This window comes from Ahaetulla prasina, chromosome 8, assembly GCF_028640845.1.
Source record: "Ahaetulla prasina isolate Xishuangbanna chromosome 8, ASM2864084v1, whole genome shotgun sequence".
Classification (NCBI taxonomy): Eukaryota; Metazoa; Chordata; class Lepidosauria; order Squamata; family Colubridae; genus Ahaetulla; species Ahaetulla prasina.
In genome coordinates, this window is record NC_080546.1 from 80,920,730 (window position 1) to 80,939,789 (window position 19,060).

A 19,060-nucleotide genomic window follows, 5' to 3' on the forward strand; every position below is an offset into this window, starting at 1 on the left:
TCCCTTTAAGACTTGTGGACTTCAACTCCCAGAGTTCCTCAGCCAGCTTTGCTGAAAAGCTGGGAGTTGAAGTCCACAAGTCATAAAGTTGCCAAGGTTGGAGACCCCTGCTCTATTCTATTCTATTCAGGTCTCCTGGTCCCTTTTAAAAAATGGCCCAAACTGGGATATGGTTAAGGGAGCCAGTGTGCAGTTGCAGTTCTTTGAGGAAGGTGGGAAGAGACACTTGCTTATTTCAGATGGTTGTTGTTGTTGTTGTTTTTTTAATTTGCATTTATATCCCGCCCTTCTCCGAAGACTCAGGGCGGCTTACATTATGTCAAGCAATAGTCTTCATCCATTTGTATATTATATACAAAGTCAACTTATTGCCCCCAACAATCTGGGTCCTCATTTTACCTACCTTATAAAGGATGGAAGGCTGAGTCAACCTTGGGCCTAGTGGGGCTTGAACCTGCAGTAATTGCAAGCAGCTGCTGTTAATAACAGACTGTCTTAGCAGTCTGAGCCACCAAAGGCCCAATTTGGCAATTGGGAGGGTATTATGGAAGATCTCTGAGCTTTGGGGCCACTTGTGATGATGTCCCTCATCTAAGAGAAAAATAGCCTTGCGATTCTGTTACTCTACATCAGATGTGTGAAACGTGCCGCCTGCGGGCCGAATCCAGCCCACAATAGGCCGAGAGTTGTCCCGCGGGGCTGTCCCATAGACGGTGAGGGACCGGCCACGCCCACCCAGTCGGCCACGATGACTAGGCCATGTCCCCCACCACTCATTCATTCACTCATCTTTATTTAAAACTGTTCTCGGCCTTAATCTGCCAGTGAAGGGAAACTTTCAGCTTTTATGACTTTCCATAGTTCCAGAAGGTCACGTGTGCTATCAGGTCTTGCACTTTCTAAAAACACATTCTATTAGCAATAGAGTTCAGCCACTTATAAGAAAACAGTCCTCCATGTGTATAAAAACTATTATGTATTTATGGTTGTGTATTTTTGTTTTCAAAATGGATAGAAAACCTGGCTGATTTAAATGCCTATCAGAAGAAATGCCATATAATTAGATAATTAGAACTGCAGAAAAAACAATGGCTACCAAACTGCCTTCCACTGAGGATCTGTATACTGCACGAATCAAGAAGAGGGCCGTGAAAATATTTACAGATCCCTCACATCCTGGATATAAACTATTTCAACTCCTACCCTCAAAACGATGCTATAGAGCACTACACACCAGAACAACTAGATACAAGAACAGTTTTTTCCCGAAGGCCATCACTCTGCTAAACAAATAATTCCCTCAACACAGTCGAACTATTTACTAAATCTGCACTACTATTAATCTTCTCATCGTTCCCATCACCCATCTCCTTCCACTTATGACTGTAACTTTGTTGCTTGTATCATTACGGTTTATATTGATATTGTTTCCTGATTGCTTATTTGTAGCCAATGACTATCATTAAGTGTTGTATCATTAAGTGTTAAATTTGTACCCTATGACTATCATTAAGTGTTGTACCTTGATGAACGTATCTTTTCTTTTATGTACACTGAGAGCATATGCACCAAGACAAATTCCTTGTGTGTCCAATCACACTTGGCCAATAAAAATTCTATTCTATTCTAAAAAGAAATGCAATATTAGCCTCCAATGAGTGAAAGTCAGTGTGATATATAGGATAAACAGTCCATTATGGCCAAAAATGCACTGAAGGGAAAAATCTAACTCACCACCCCCGGGAATAAAATATTGCAAGCCCAGTGCATAAAAAGATGGAACTATATATGAAAACAGTAAGTCTTCCCAGTTTTGTACCATGAATTTTGTCTTCATGCAACCATGCTTCACTTCCTTAAATAAATTACAGTATTTGCAAACCATGTTTCTAATACATAATATGAAAGTTATATGCATACACATACCTATAAACCCACTTACTGGGCCTAGATAATAATGTGCAATACTTTTATAATGGTGATCTCATCTAATCCATTTCATTAATATTTGAAAATATCACCTCCAGGTGAGATGGGTAGCACAAAAGTCTAATAAATGATAATAATGAAAAGGGATATTGGAAGCTTCTTTCTATTTCTTTTATATATATTTTTATAGCTCTTTCTGCATTTTTTCTTTTCTTCTTTAATTCATCTGCTTTTTATTATATTGTGCAGTTTTAATGTTCTGTTTAAAACATTGAATAGAATTTTGATGAGCAACCAAATATCTACAAGGTTTGAAGGAGCACTTGTAATGTAATGTGTTAATATACTGTAAATATGTATCAGGTTGGTTGACCATTTAAACAACTTTTTAATTGTTCACCTAGAAGGCACAATTTTAAGATATGTTATGTCTTTTTAACATATTAAAACATCTGAATCAGGTTAAGTCTTTTCTATGAGTGAGCATGCATATATTGATAAAAAGAGTGCCACTTTCTACACAAAACAGACAGAGATAATAATTTATTTAAAGTACATTTTCATTTTGAAAAGAGTTTATTTAGTGGGGCAGAGATATTAGCCTTAAATACTATGGTTTGGAAGTCTTTCAGCTGAAGACGCTAAATCTAAAGAAAAAGCCATTTACATAGACTAAATCACAGTAGAAATTATCTAATACAGAAAGAGCTGCTACTGGATTATATAATTAACAAGAATGGATCTTAGAGCTCAGAATGCTTAAAGTACATTTTTTAAAAATAAACAACCTTCGACAAAGTATAATTAGAATTGCTATACAGCTTCAGGTTTTCCTTCGAGGACTTATATTAATTAACTAAATGTAAAATATAAATTCCAAAATTTCATTTAGCTAGCTGCTAAACCCACTTGCAGGACTGTGCAAGTGTACTAAACTAACTTTTAACATATAATGTTTAAATCACCAAGAGATCATTCTTGTGAACACCTTTCAAAATAACTAATCACTAGCAACCCTCAGCTAACCTGAAACAAAATAATGTCAGAGAAGCAATACGTGATTAATCTTATGTAAACATTTTAAAGAACTTGGCATATTTGCCTAGGAATGAGTATGGTACGATCATCACAAAGTATTTTGAAGTGATTTTGAGGTAAAAACTGAAATAGGTTTTGTTCTATCAATAAACAGTGAAATTACTGAAAAACACCATCAATGACCATTAATTCTCAATATAGAACACAGACCATTTTATCAATTCTTTACATCGAAGCATGCGGAAGTAATTTTAAGACTTCAATTATTGTATGCTAGGAACCAGGCAACCATTAAGACAATAATTCCACAGACTGGCAGCAGAATCACATTCTTATACTTTTGCCATAAAGGTTGTTCAACTTCGATCTCGTCCTTTTTCCTCTTATTCTTCCGACGTCCTTTCAACCTATTTTCAAAAGCCTCCAGTTCTGCCTGCAGAAGAGAAAGGAAAAAAGATGACATTAAATGACAAAAATTTTAACAATAGAACTTACCGATTTTTCCCCACTTATTTCTCAAAATAATATACTGTATGATATCATGGCTCTGGGTAAATGGAAATAATGCCAAGATCGGAGTTGGTGATGATTATTAAGGAAAGAAATGGGATAGTCCAACTTATCTTGAGAACATCAGACTGAAAAAAGTTCTTCTACTACAATAGAATAGAATAGAATAGAATAGAATTTTATTGGCCAAGTGTGATTGGACACACAAGGAATTTATCTTGGTGCATATGCTCTCAGTGTACATAAAAGAAAAGATATGTTCATCAAGGTACAACATTTACAACACAATTGATGGTCAATATATCAATATAAATCATAAGGATTGCCAGCAACAAGTTATAGTCATACAGTCATAAGTGGAAAGAGATTGGTGATGGGAACTATGAGACGATTAATAGTAGTGCAGATTCAGTAAATAGTCTGACAGTGTTGATGGAATTATTTGTTTAGCAGAGTGATGGTATCATACAAGCAAGTATCATACAAGTATCATACAAGCATATGATAATATATGCACACTTTGACCCTACGCGTATACTGGAAATGGAAGCTCACTTGGAGAGAAACAAAGTCTATAGAGTATTTATATTCTTCAAGGTCTTCGAATAAGCAACAGATTTCTGGAACTTCCAGCAATTGCAGCCTTCATTTTTAAAAAATGCATTTGTGTGCTCATAGACATTAATGTTGTGGTCCACCAGCGGAGTCAGATAATGAGGAGGCTGGGGAGGAAATGGGCCAGTCCTGGAGTCAGGGGAAAGCCCGGACGAGAACTCTGCCTTGGAGACAGAGATGGGGCCAGGGCCATCTGGGAGCGATGCACGGACTCCGGAGCCTCCAGAGGCAGACAGCACAGAGGCAGAGGAACAGGAGTAGTCTGTTCCTAGTGCACACATACGAAGAGCTGCCAGAAGGCAAGAGCAGCTAAAGCAAAAAGGACAACTCGGGAGTAAGGCCAGGAGATGATTGGCCCCTCCCATAAGGCTTAAAAGAACAGCAACGGCTCTTGGGCTCTTTGTAGGAAAGCAGTGTTACTACATTTGTTTCTAGTTGACATCTCTTTGTGGGGCTTTGCCAAGAAAAGCCTTTGGCAGGGTGCCAAAGAAGACAAAGGTTTGTGATAAGGCCAAAGGACTTTTTCTGAAGAACTTCGTTTTGGACTTAATTTGGACTAAGCTGAGAATGAATTAATTCTCAGCTGTTCTAATAAAATAGGTTTGTTTAGGACTGATTGTGTCTGGTAATAACTACTTGGGCTTAGGGCACAACAATTAATGTGAGAAGATACATGCAACAAACTCATTCAACGTTTCTTTGGGGAGAAACTTCCACTCTAAACAGCACTTAGACTTACCTACCGCTTCACAATGTTTTATAGCCCTCTCTAAGTGGTTTACAGAGTCAGCATATTGCCCCCATCAATCTGAGTCCTCATTTTATGGACCTTGGAAGGGGGGAAGGCTGAGTCAACCTTGAGCTAGTGAGAACTGAACTGCTGGCAGTTGGCAGAATTAGCCTGCCATACTGCCTTCTAAGCACTGCACCACCACGGCCCTTAAGGCAGTAGCTCCTTATTAAGAAGGACATTATGACTTTAGCACTAGCCCATACTTAAAGAACCATCTGGTATATTTTCATGAGATGTACATTGAATGTTTAATATTGCTGCAATGATCAACTTGCAGGGGAAGGAAAAAAGAGAAACGATGAATTTACTATATATCAAAGTGTTACGGTTGATATAGATTGCATTAAGTAAATTCCACCATATGAAAAAAGAATTTCTGACAATTGTATTATCAAAGGTTGTTCATGAAGATTTTAATCAGCGAAGAATGAACATGTTAGAGCCGTGATGGCGAACCTATGGCATGCGTGCCACTTATCAGTAGGCAAGTGAGCTCAGCTCTGGCGCATATGTGTGTGCCGGCCAGCTGATTTTCGGGCCTTCTGAGCCCACTAGAAGTAGAGAAACAGGCTGTTTCCTGCCTCTGGAGGGGTGGGAAAGGCCCGTTTTTCTCTCTCACCTGGCTCCAGAGCCTCTCTATGAGTCTGGGGAGGGCGAAAACAGCCTTTCCCAACCCCCTGGAGGCCAGAAACTGCCCATTTGCCAACTTCCGGTTGGACAGGAAGTGACTTTTTTGCTGTCCCCAGCCTCCAGAGCCTCTCTAGGAGTCTCTGGAGGCTGGGACAGCAAAAATGTCACTTCCTGTTCAACCAAAAGTTGACAAACGGACAGTTTTTGGCCTCTGGAGGTCCTCCGGGGGGGGGGGGGAGGCTGTTTTTGCCCTCTCCAGACTCATAGAGAGGCTCTGGAGCCAGGTAAGAGAGAAAAACGGGCCTACTGGGCCATCACATACATGGAGCAGGGGGAGAAGGGGGGTCGTGGCACATGCACGGGATGCATAGAATTATGGGTATGGGCACGCACTCCCGCCCCCCCACCTCCTGGCAAGCAATGGCAAAAAGGTTAGTCATCACTGTGTTAGAGGAAGTGATATTACTAGACAAAACAAGCACTATAATTTAAAATATATAATTATGCAATAATATTTAGCAAACCCAACACATGGGTACTGCTCTTTTTCCATGATCACATATGCAATACAAAGAGCATTTGGCACAATTATAAATAACACTCTTATCAACAAATGAAGATCCTCTTTGTCATGAAAAAGGGAAGGAAAATTTAGAAGAATGAAAACCGACAAAACATTAGTTATGCGGGAGTTCTGAGAGGCGATTATCAAACCATATTTGAACACGTTGGTCAGATTGCCCACAGAAGCCGAAATTCTTCCAAATTACAGCTTATCGTGATTGTGCAGTGGGCATTTATAACTAATATGCAATCGTTCCATTTGCCACTTCCTGCCAGCAAGAACAGCTAAGTAAATTAGGGAGCTGGACGTGTGCTTTGTTTAGCATTATCTCTTCGCGGGATCCTTTCTGATAAGGTCGTCTCTCACCCTTGGCGTCAGAGTCTACGTTATCAGAAGGGCAACAAAAACAGAGATCCCAATAAAACAGAGAAACTTATTTATAACGTGGAACAATCTAGACTGGCACAAGCGGGATCGATTGAGTAAGGGTGTACCACTGGTTGCTCAAACACAACAAATCCACAGAAGGAGGTTGGCTTGTTTAGAATTTCAGGAGTTTGCTTTAATCTGAAATGTCTAGTTCAAGGCCAGAGCATATTAAACGTTTATCCCATGCGATGGAAATAGAATTGGGGTGCATACCTGCTGTCTCCGTTTTTCCTCTTCGATGGCAGCTCTAGCCTCTGCTTCCTTAATCTGTGCGAATAAAACATAAAAAACCACTGTATTGCTTTTTGCGAAAATAGCTCCAAATAGATTATCGAACTACTACAACATACTTTCATATGACGTGACGTTTAGAAAATGACAGCCTTTTCAGCAGCTCTCTTAAGGTATAGGGTTTAAGGCCGTAATGGCGCAGTGGTTAGAACGCAGCGTTGCAGGCTACTTCTGCTGACTGTCGACTGCCAGTAGTACTGCAGTTCAATCCTGACCGGCTCAAGGTTGATTCAGCCTTCCATCCTTCCGAGGTGAGTAAAATGAGGACCCAGATTGTTAGGGGCAAGAGGCTGACTCTGCAAACCACTTATAGGGGGCTGTAAAGCACTGTGAAGCGGTACATCAGTCTAAGTGCTATTGCTATAGCCCAATAACTTTCTGAGCCATGCTACTCAAGAACAGTAAACTGTTGATTTAATTGTCAAGCTGGGATGGAGGGAGAAGAGTGCATGCTATTTCCGATTGTCCGTTCAATCTGGTGGCTCAACAGAGGGCCAATCTGGTGGCTCAACAGACTAATGCAGTCTGTTATTAACAGCAGCTGCTTGCAAGTACTGCAGGTTCAAGTCCCACCAGGCCCAAGGTTGACTCAGCCTTCCATCCTTTATAAGGTAGGTAAAATGAGGACCCAGATTGTTGGGGGCAATAAGTTGACTTTGTATATAATATACAAATGGATGAAGACTATTGCTTGACATAGTGTAAGCCGCCCTGAGTCTTCGGAGAAGGGCGGGGTATAAATGCAAATAAAAAAAAATATTGGAGAATATATTACCCACTGCAACATTATCATACAAACTGCATTATTTGCCATCATTTTATATCATGTATATAATGACATGAGTGCACAAATTAGTTCAAATAATGTAAACACTTGGGGGTGGGGCAAATTAGGAAAGCAGCATTATGCCAATGTGACAAAAGTTCTAAGCCTGTTCTGCATGCTCCAATTAGGTCCAATTAGGCAAACTGCCGAAGGCCTTTCTTGGCAAAAGTTCAGAAGATACCGATACAAAATAAATGCAGCAAGATGAAGCTATCAACGTTGTTTTCCGGCAAAGAGCCCAAACGCCATTGCTGGTCTGTTTTAAGCCTTCTGGGAGGGGTCAATCATCTCTTTTCCCTACTCCTGAGTTCTCCTCTTTGCTTGAGCTGCTCTTGCCTTCTGGCGGTTCTTCTCATGCATGCGTTAGAAACAGGCTCCTCCTGTTCCTCCGCCTCACTACTATCAGTCTCTGGAGTCCACACCTTACTCCCCGATGGCCCTGGCCCCACCTCAGCCTCATCGCTGTCCAACTCCGTTGCCAGCTCCTCGGACTTCCGGTTTGGCACCGTAGGTGATGGCGGTGATCTTTACGATCACCAACCTCTGGATTATGTGGAATCGCTAGGACAGCTTAAATCTGCTGCCCAGCGGTTCGGAAAACCCCCTCTTCGGGAGAAGGAGAAGGGGTGAGCTGAGGGCAGAGGTTGAATTTCCCTAAAGCCCCTGAGAAAAAAGGGGTTTGAAGGGTTAAGTTCCCTCCAGTAACCCGAAGTGCTCCAGATCCGAGGATTCTTCTGCTTTGGCGGAACCAATCACCACGACCAAACGCCGAGATTTATTTTGGACAATAAAGGATTATACCGGACAGAACGAAAGTGGGAGAACTTTATGCAAGTAGCCAAGCCGATTCCCCGATACCTTGTAACAAGCTTGAAAACAGTAAAAAAATGGAGGCGAATTGTTAACAAGTTAACGAGTGGAAAGCGAAAGCGATACTTTCAGCGTTTGTCTGCAGTTGGTAATTTGCATGTTACTTGCTGCTCTTACTCTTTAACTCTTTGCTGCCTGCTGATAGAATCTAGGGGAGATTTTTAAATACTGCTTTAAAAGACTGTGTTTCTTAGAGGTTAAGAAGATTTAAAGTGAATATTAAGTTGGAAATAAATAAATAAATAATTTTATAGAAGATGGCAGCCAAACAATTAAAGTCTACTGTAACAAAGAGCTCTGGAACTTTATCAGCTGGTGCCTCTCCAGCTCATACAGCAGAGACTAGAACATTGAATTTAGAGGCGTTACAAGAGAACTTAAAAGGCTTTATAGAAGAAAAATTTAAAGTAATAATTGATGAGATGTCTGAAATGAAAGAGCAGATATCAGAAATTCAAGTGGGAAATAAAGAAGTTAAAGAAGGATTTGTAATGGCAGTACAAGTTTGGCAACGAATGTGATTTTATTGGAAGAGGAGGTTGAAGAAATTAAGCAACATAATTTAAAATTAGAAAATAAAATGGATGAATTTCAAAGTAAAATGGAAAAACAGAGGATGAAATAGTTTTGATACAATATAGAAATATGGAATTTGCTCTTAGAATTCGAGGTTTGAAAGAAAATAAGGAAGAGAATTTAAGGAAATTTTTCTGAAGTATTTGCTGAGATATTAGCAGCTCGTCCAGCAGATGTGGCTTATCAAATTGATAAAATATATCGTGTGAATTCTTGGATAGCAAGGCAAAAAAGTTGCCAAGGGATGTTGTTATTTATTTTACAAACAGAACAGTGAGAAATCAGATTTTGCAAGCTTCATATAAGGGGAGAAGATTCAGATTGCTGGTCAAGATATTTTGATATTAAAGGAAATTCCACCAAAATGTTAAGGGCTAGGAAGGAATTTGCCTTCCTGGTGAATGAACTTAAAAAACATCAGATTGAATATAGATGGGATATTCCAACTGGTATAATAGTATATTATGCAGGGAAAGTACATCGTTTCAATACAGTTGGAAAAGCAAGAGAATTTTATGTTGAGGTATTAAAAGTTGGAAGTCTTCCCCCATTGGAAGCTAGAAGAAGGGAGGCTGAAGTGAAGGAAAGAGAAGTGAAGCAGGTACAAGAACAGATTGTGATGGAAGAAGATTTATTACAAGTGTTGGAAATACCTACGACGGGTTTAGATTCAAAAGAACAAAGGCTGACAAGAGCTGCTGCTAAACGCAAGGAACAAGAGATGAAGGCACAACAACAACTGGCAACTACTACAATGGAAACAGTGGGAGGAGCAAGGCCTAAAGTAAAATGTGATCTGCGGCTGGTGTTCCAAAAGTTTCCTTCGGCCGATAATGGCAATTAAACTATTATCTTGGAATGTTAATGGCCTGAATTCACCGCAGAAGAGAAGGAAAGTATTTCATTATTTGAAACAATTTAAAAATGACATTACCTGTTTACAAGAAACACATATTAGATCTTGCTAAATGTTGGAGATGCGATTGTGAAGATGCTACTTATTACCATTTGGATTAAAGTATGGTGGATCATGCAGAATATTTTGAAAAAGATTAAGTTTACTCCGCAGTTCTTTCTACTAGGAATAATTATGGACTATACAGCTATAGAGACTAAATGGATTTTGAACTTAATAACAGTCGCAAGACTTTTGATTGCTCAGTATTGGAAGAAAGAAAATTACCTACAATCAAGAATGGACACTCAAAGTATCAAATCTGGCAGAGATGACAAAATCTCCGCTTACTTGAAAGGCTATACACTAGAAAAATATATTTTAGAATGGAAAATGTGGATTGATTATATTCAAAATAAGTATCAGATAAAAAAATATCGAATAGCATATGAGTAAATTTAGGAAATATTTTGTATTAGATATATTTTTGAAGGAGAGGGGAATTGAGAGTGTGACTAAGTGTGGTGTGACTAGAGATTATAATTTAGGAATTATTTTGGATTATGATTGTTAGTTTTGATACCCTGCATTTTGTTCTGGGAAGTCGGGGTGGGGGTGGGGGTAAGGGGAGGGAATTGGGGGGGGTTTGGTAGAGATGGAGTGATGGTTAATGTACAGGGATTATTGAAGATGTATAAATATAATTAATGCAGGGTCGGGTCTGCATAGTTACCATTTTAGAACGGTGGGGAGGGAGAAAAGAGAGAGTAGGAGGTAGGAAAGAGGAGAAGAGGAAGGAAGAGGGGTAGAAGAGGGAGAAGGAGTGGAGGGTGGAGGGAGGAGAGGATGTAGATAAGAGAAGGGGAGGAAGGTCTGGAAAGTAGAAGAAGGTAGAAGAGGGAAGAGTGTTAAAAAGGAGGGTGGTGACTCGGCAAGCCTGGCTAATTGTATATAACTGTACATTGGATGAATTATTTGATATGATTGTAAAAATAAAACTTTTTATATATAAAAAAAAAAAAAAGAAACAGGCTCCTCCTGTTCCTCCGCCTCACTACTATCAGTCTCTGGAGTCTCTGGAGTCCACACCTCACTCCCCGATGGCCCTGGCCCCACCTCAGCCTCATCGCTGTCCAACTCCGTTGCCAGCTCCGTAGGCTGCTGAAGGACCACAACACATGGTTTTTATTGTGTGAAATATCCATTATAGATTTCAAACAAATTGCCTGACAGTGGGCTGTGCAAATTTCAAGTGGCTTTCTAACAGAAAGCCACTTAAAGAAACTACAAGCATTTGAAATGTGGATTTACAGATGGCTGTTAGGTATAAGCTGGGTTGACAAAATCAGAAAGGAGGTGATAATCCGCCTGGGAAAGCCAAGGGAAATCATCAAAACCATTTAAAAGCGAAAGTTAGAATATTTCAGACATGTGATGCGACACCCGGAAAAATACGGCATCCTTCACTTAATCCTCCAGGGAAAGATTGAAGGCAAACGAAGTCCAGGCTTCAAAACCTAAGGGACTTTTTCGTGCAGCTGCTGATTAAAATAGGATCACCAACATAAGTGCCAATGTCCAATGATGAATATGGCACAAGAAGAAGAAGAAGAAGGACTGTGCAAATATACTGTGTGTCATGCATGGAAGGAGGAAGAGGAGTCGAGTGTCAGGCCTGGAAACCATACTAGACTTTAGGGTTCCAGACGCTGCCACATTTTTCCCCTGAGGGGAAGAAGGGGGGTTGAGGGGTATGGTAACATTCTTCAAGCGGTCAAGGTCGGATGGTGTTCACATCTGCAGGAAGAGTGGTGAGAAGATATTTGAATGAACTGGGAGAACGTGGGACCATGTGACCAGCAAAGGGATCAGGGGGGTGGGACTCTTGGGGTTTGTATAACTGGGAAAAGAATCCGGAAGTTCAGTTTTGGAATTTCACTCATCGTGTGCCAGTTTCCTCATGCTAGTAAAGAACTCTGAAAGACAATGGCTTCTGAGTTTTTTTTATGCAGAAGAGGTTTTTCTGGAACCCTGACATCAAGTCTCTTCTTTCAAGGCAGTAAGGTTGATTGTCAGGAGCAGATGGGACGCAAGAAATTAATTCACTGCTTTTTTCCTAAAATGAGTCAGTCCAGTTTATAAAGCAGCCAAATAGTTTATAAAGCAGCCAAATAGTTGCATTCACCAACATGAGTTATTTAAAAAAAAAAAAATCTGTGTGCAACTGCTAGGCATGATGGACGTTCCTGATGTGGACAAATAGCAGAACTAAGGATCTGCCCCAGGGGTGAAATGCTCCTGGATCGGACTGGATCGCATGATCTGGTAGCGATGGCGGCGGCTGGTTCGGAGGACCGGTAGCAAAAATCCCTGGCCCCGCCCTCCCTGCCTCTGCTGAGCCCCACCATCAGCAGAGGGTTTTTTTTTTACTTTTAAAAGAAGGTTTTGCTTCAGCCGAAACTTGCCTTTAAAAGTAAAAAAAAAGCCTTTGAGGATCCCGCCCCTCAGCTGAGATTGGCAGTCTTTAAACTTAAAAAAAAATAAAAATTTAAAGGCTACTCTGGGGATCTCACTTGAGTTCCTCATCAGCAGAACCTTAAAATACATGTTTTCTGTAGAAAACATTTGGAAAAACTCCTTTTAAAAGAGTCTAAGCCACTTACCTGATTACTGATCGACCTCATGGCTTTTCTCACAGCCGGAAAGCCCCAGTTTCGCTTTTAGCACTAGACTGAACTAATCTAAACTTAGCTAATCTATTTCACCACTGCGTGATTAATGCTGTCTGGCTGAGGAACTCTGGGAATTGAAGTCCACAATAAAATAAAATAAAATATTTGTGCAGCTTTCTGAGATTTGGTGTGTTTCTGTAGTGATTCACTCTAACTACACAAGCACACAAAATCTCAGAAAGCTGAATGTGGTATTTGTGTGTGTGTGTGTGTGTCAGTTGTGTGTGTGTAAAGTGTGAAAGTTGGTTTTTGAGCTTTTTGTAGCTGTGTGACGTGTGAAGTGCAGCTGCTTTTACATTGTGTGTGAGTCAGTTGTGTTGTGTTGTGTTGTGTGTGTGTAAAGTGTGAAAGTTGGTTTTTGGTACCTCTTATTGTTTTTTTATACTTTATTATTTTTATTATTTATTGTTATTGGCCACGCCCACCCGGTCACCTGACCACCAAGCCACGCCCACCAATTAAGCCACGCCCACAGAACCGGTAGGGAAAATTTTTAGATTTCACCCCTGATCTGCCCTCCAGATCGCTCCACTGCTCTCCAATACAGAGATCTGATCACAGGGATGGCAGATTTGAGGGCAAATATATTTGTTTCCATATCTAGGACTCCCACTTGTTCTGTTCCCAGATTGAGTGTTTTACATCAATAACTACATATTTCCTTTCTATTTTGGCACAAGCTGCAGCACTGCCATCTGCCCTGCAACATGCCAGGGCTCAGAAGTGACAAACTGGGAATGCAGCATCGTGCCCTCGTTGAATAAATTAAAATCTGTTCCAAATTAGTCCATTCCAAGCTTTTTGTAACGCACAGCCTTTTTAAAAAAATTTTGTTGGAATGCCATAATGCAAATGCTTTTTATTTGCATTGGCAATCCCTATTCATTAAATATAGCCATTAAGAAAGCTACAACTTAGCTATAGTTCACCCTGTTATTGATATGCTGCCCAGTAAAATTTCCACAGAGCAGAGCAAGCTGATCTAAGGTCTTGCCAGAAACATCATAGTTACTATATAGAATTTTTCATATCTTAAAACAGGTACGTGTTATTTTTCAATCATTCAGAATTATGATCGCCACATACAGAGGCGTATATTATTAATATCATTGTTCTTACACTAGTGTTTTTTCAGCGTAACTTTAATTCCCATTAAAAATAGCACAAATCGTTCAAATTGAAATGGTACAGAGGCCTGATGTATGCTTGTCACATGTTGGCTGTTAAATGAAAAGGGTTTATTTCATTTATTTACTTGGCGTTTTTATTATTTTTTAAAATAACTCAAGTTGGTGAATGCAACTAATATTCCTTCTGCCTCCTCCTTCCCCCTATAACCCTCTTAGAACTGAAATTACATTCACAAAATGGATGGGTACATAATTGTATATGATATACATATATATCATTGTATATTTATACAATGATCAAAACCACAGCCAAGCACACGCGTAAACTAACCGACAAGAGTTTTGAAATGACAACAGATACACTCAGTAAATTATTACATATAAAAGATAAACAGACCAGACAGTGCAGAATAGCAAGTTAGAGTGAGCGGCGCATTTCCCACCAAATGGAAATGAACATCTTTTATAAAAAGGCTCAAGAAACGCATTACATGCATTATATGCATATAATTATACAAATCATATGTTGTATAATTTACAACATAAATTATAGAAAAAATAGAGGAATAAATAAGAGTTAAAATCACTGCAACATAAAATGTGTGATGGCACATAGCATTAAAGAGCAAGACAATAGAATATGGATTATGTTACATTATATACCAAGGGAGACCCCCTACAATATTTCATCCAATTCTGCATCGTTCTTGGCTCAGCTTAGTTTCAGCCAGATTCAATCCCATTTGGTGACTCTATGCTTTATTTGCACTGCATGCAAATGAAATAAAATTAACATGCAATTGCTGTTTAATTGGCCTACCCAACAATCGTGGTTAGTAATCCTGCACACATTTTCAGCACTCAAAATAGCAGCAATATTATTGTAACTGCAAAGGGCAAATTACCTCAGAAGCTTTCCGTTTCATTTCTTTGCATACCGCATCACATTCTAAGGAACACTGACCTTCGCGAACTTCACTGCACAGAAGTTCCTAGGAGAAGAATTTAATTTTTTTTAAAAAATCCTTACTTTTCCCCGCAAAAAATTCTGAATTATAACGTTATTTACTACAAACAAAGAATGTTCAAAACAAACTATTTTATTCTCCCAATGAACAAAAGTACTTGTAGCTATTTGTTTATATTTCATGTTTTTAAACTGCCCATCTCCCTCAAAGAGGGGCTCTAATTTGCTCCAAGCTATTTGATTAAGATGGGCAGTCATACAGAACAGGGGTCTCCAACCTTGGCAACTTCAAGACTTGTGGACTTCACTTTAAAGAACAACTTTAAACTGTCACTAAATGAACTATTGTAAATCAAGCACTATTTTTACACTGCTGTTCTGTTGTTTTTTTAAAAAGTTCATAATATGAATATTTTATTGTATTTTTAGTTTTGTTAAATTTAACTAATTTGTAATAAAACCAATAGTAAAAGCAGAAACATAGCAAACAAATATACATTGTATAAATTAAACGGTAGAAATTACTATATTTTTAGGCCTGTAATAATAATAAAGGTAAAGGTAAAGGTTCCCCTCGCGCATATGTGCTAGTCGTTCCCGACTCTAGGGGGCGGTGCTCATCTCCGTTTCAAAGCCGAAGAGCCAGCGCTGTCAAAAGACATCTCTGTGGTAATGTGGCTGGCATGACTCAACGCCAAAGGCGCACGGAACGCTGTTACCTTCCCACCAAAGGTGGTCCCTATTTTTCTACTTGCATTTTTTACGTGCTTTCGAACTGCTAGGTTGGCAGAAGCTGGGACAAGTAATGGGAGCTCACCCCATTACGCAGCACTAGGGATTCGAACCGCTGAACTGCCGACCTTTCGATCGACAAGCTCAGCGTCTTACCCACTAAGCCACCGCTTCCCCCTGTAATAATAATAAAATAGTATTATTAATTAACATTTTGCAGTTTAATAACCATTTTATTAAATTTTTATGCCACCCAACTCTGGGTATATACACATTTAAGTGCTTTGCTGGCTGAGGAATTCTGGGAGTTGAAGTCCACAAGTCTTAAAGTTGCCAAGGTTGGAGATCCCTGATACAGAAGAAAGGAAGGGATGGATGGATGGATTCTATTGCACTCATCTGCTAGCGGGATGGATACCATAATTTCCCTTCTTTTTATATCCCACATCTTTCTGAAGTGGGAGGTTTGGGAAAGAGGAAAGGACAGAATAAAGGCAATTGAAGATCTACCCACCCATCTGCTGGATCATTACATAACATATTAACATGCAACAAATGTCTTGTAAGCAGAACCCACGAAAGTAAGAAATAACTAATAATAAACATACAGGGAATAGCTTAGGGGGAAATATTAAAGGTGTCGCTGAGGCATTAAAGGGCTTAACCGGCATTCTTCTTACAAGAAGAGAATGGCAACCAACGTTAGTCCAGAATCAAGATCACTTGAAGTGTTAATACCACTTTATCATGCCTTGGTAAGGCCACACTTGGAATATTGCATTCAGTTTTGGTTGCCACGATGTAAAAAAGATGCTGAGACTCTAGAAAGAGTGCAGAGAAGAGCAACAAAGATGATTAGGGGACTGGAGGCTAAAACATATGAAGAACGGTTGCAGGAACTCGGTATGCCTAGTTTAATGAAAAGAAGGACTAGGGCAGACATGATAGCAGTGTTCCAGTATCTCAGGGGTTGACACAAAGAAGAGGGAGTCAAACTATTCTCCAAAGCACCTGAGGGTAGAACAAGAAGCAATGGGTGGAAACTAATCAAGGAGAGAAGCAACCTAGAACTAAGGAGAAATTTCCTGACAGTTAGAACAATTAATCAGTGGAACAACTTGCCTGCAGAAGTTGTAAATGCTCCAACACTGGAAATTTTTAAGAAAATGTTGGATAGCCATTTGTCTGAAATGGTGTAGGGTTTCCTGCCTGGGCAGGGGGTTGGACTAGAAGACCTCCAAGGTCCCTTCCAACTCTGATATTATTATTATTATTATTATTATTATTATTATTATTATTATTATTATTATTATTATTATTATTATTATTATTATTATGGTGTGTAGGGCACAACAAAAAGCAACACATAGGGGTGTCTGTAGGATTTGTAAAAAAACAAAAAACCCAAGGTGGTGGCTGTGATCATAGCTCCGTTTGTTTTGTGTGCAACGTTAATATTTTTCAAAGTTAATTCAGGTGGAAAGATCAACATTGTAATTCTCTTTCAGAAATTATCTGTTCAAGATTGTTTTGCCATACTAACTGTTGAAAAATATATCTGCCAGTTTGTTATATTTGCTATATTTTAGTCTCAAACTAAACTAAAATTCAGAAATTTACTTCCTACCATTACTCATATCATACAGTATTAATGCAGATGCCAAAATGGCCATCGCTGTTGTTATATTTTATTTTATTTAGTTTAATTTTGGTATCCATCCATCCCATATTATCTGGTTTTCATTTTATTTGTATTGTTATTATTATGCATTTTATATTGTACTAATTGTATTGTTGTGTTATTTACTACCTGTCATTAGTCTGGCAAATAGTCAATATATACATTACACCAAATAAATAAAAAAATAAATCCCACCGTATAACGTAACCCTTCATTTTACTAGAAACCAAACATCCTTTTTATTCATGTAAATTAAGTTAAGCATCCCTGGTATTTAATTGGATTGTTTTAGATGGATATTCAACACACATTAAGAGCTTAAACAATTTCCCACAATGAATTCCTAATTTCCAGGATCCAGTCTGGGTCGGTCACAGGGACCAGAGGTTTTGTCTTCCAAGTTTTGGAACTCGTCTTCAGGGAACTTCTCTCTAGCAGAGTGTGAACTGAATTAAATTCAGACTGAATTAAATTCCTGATTTAATTCAATATTCAAAACATATGCATAATATTTATATTATGAATATTAATACAGGACACTGGTTTATGACATACGCCTCTGGTTGACTCTCAGAAGTGTGCTGCCTGGCTAATTTCAGAATATCCTATTAGCATAATTAGTAGCATTCAAGGAAGAAAAACATACAATTTTTAATGGGTAATTAGACAGTCGATTGATGCCTCTCATGAAATGGAATTCAATCGTCTGCCTTTTTTTCTCTATCTGGTTAACCTGTCATCACCAATCTTAAAAAAATCACATCCACCCATATATGGATGGTAAAGGGAAAAATTGCCAATACCTAAATTCAGATCCATATTAATTACACCATAAATGTCCTACGCAGGGCTTAATGAATTTTTATTGCCACTATTTCAACTACATCTATAATATTCTATCTAAGTCTTGTACAAAGCAGCCAAAAAAATACAAAGAAGAGCTGAAAGAAAAGAGTTGGAAAATTCTTTCTAATTAAGGATGATTTCAAGAATCAAAAAAAAAAAAATGAAAAGCACACATAGTTTTTTTTAAAAAACACCACATTAAGACCCATCTTGTAATTTGCACTTAAATGTGTATATACCCAGAGTTGGGTGGCATAGAAAATTTAATAAAATTGTTATTAAACTTCAAAACATTAATTAATAATACTATTGTATTATTACTACAGGCCTAAAAATACAGTAATTTCTACCATTTAATTTGTTGGCTATGTTTCTGCTTTAATTATTGGTTTTATTACAAATTAGTTAAAATTTAACAAACAAAGCTAAAAAGACAATAAAATATTCATATTATTATGAACTATTGTTTAAAAAATGGAAAAGCAGTATACAAGTAATGTTTGATTTACAACAGTTCATTTAGTGACAGTTTAAAGTTACAACAGCACTGAAAAAAATTGACTTATAACCATTTTTCACACTGTAGTATTCCTGTGGTCACATGATCCAAATTAAGATGCTTGGCAACCAATTCATATTTATGATGGTTGCATGTCCTGGGGTCATGTGATCACATCTCTGCGGCCTTCTGACAAGCAAAGTCAACAGGGAAACCAGATTCACTCAACGACCATGATACTAATTTTTTTTAAAGTTTTATTTTCATTTTCCAACAACCTATTCAATATACAGTCTCTTATTCAACATTAGTCATTAAATTTTCATTTGTTACTTATTCGGACCTGCCCAGCTACCACTTCCTTCCTTAACAAACCTTTCCTCCTCCCTTCTCTACTTTCTTCTACTTTCTTCATCCTTCCTCTCCTTCACTTTTCTACGTCCTCTCCTCTTTCCCTACTCTTCTCTTCCACCCTTTCTAACCCTCTCTCTTTCCCCTTTCTTCTT

At 38.6% G+C, this 19,060-nt stretch overlaps 1 protein-coding gene across 1 annotated transcript in view; it reads right to left on the minus strand.

Moving 5' to 3' along the window:
• Positions 1 to 2,459: 2,459 nt before the first annotated feature.
• Positions 2,460 to 19,060, minus strand: part of NFXL1 (nuclear transcription factor, X-box binding like 1) — a 92,591-nt gene continuing 75,990 nt past the window's right edge. The window contains exons 20-22 of the mRNA XM_058192978.1: positions 14,735 to 14,821; positions 6,723 to 6,776; positions 2,460 to 3,400 (exon numbers count right to left, since the gene is read on the minus strand). Of these exons, the coding sequence (XP_058048961.1) occupies positions 3,227 to 3,400; positions 6,723 to 6,776; positions 14,735 to 14,821 (315 nt within the window). The 3' untranslated portion in view covers positions 2,460 to 3,226. The remainder of the gene's footprint in view (positions 3,401 to 6,722; positions 6,777 to 14,734; positions 14,822 to 19,060) is intronic.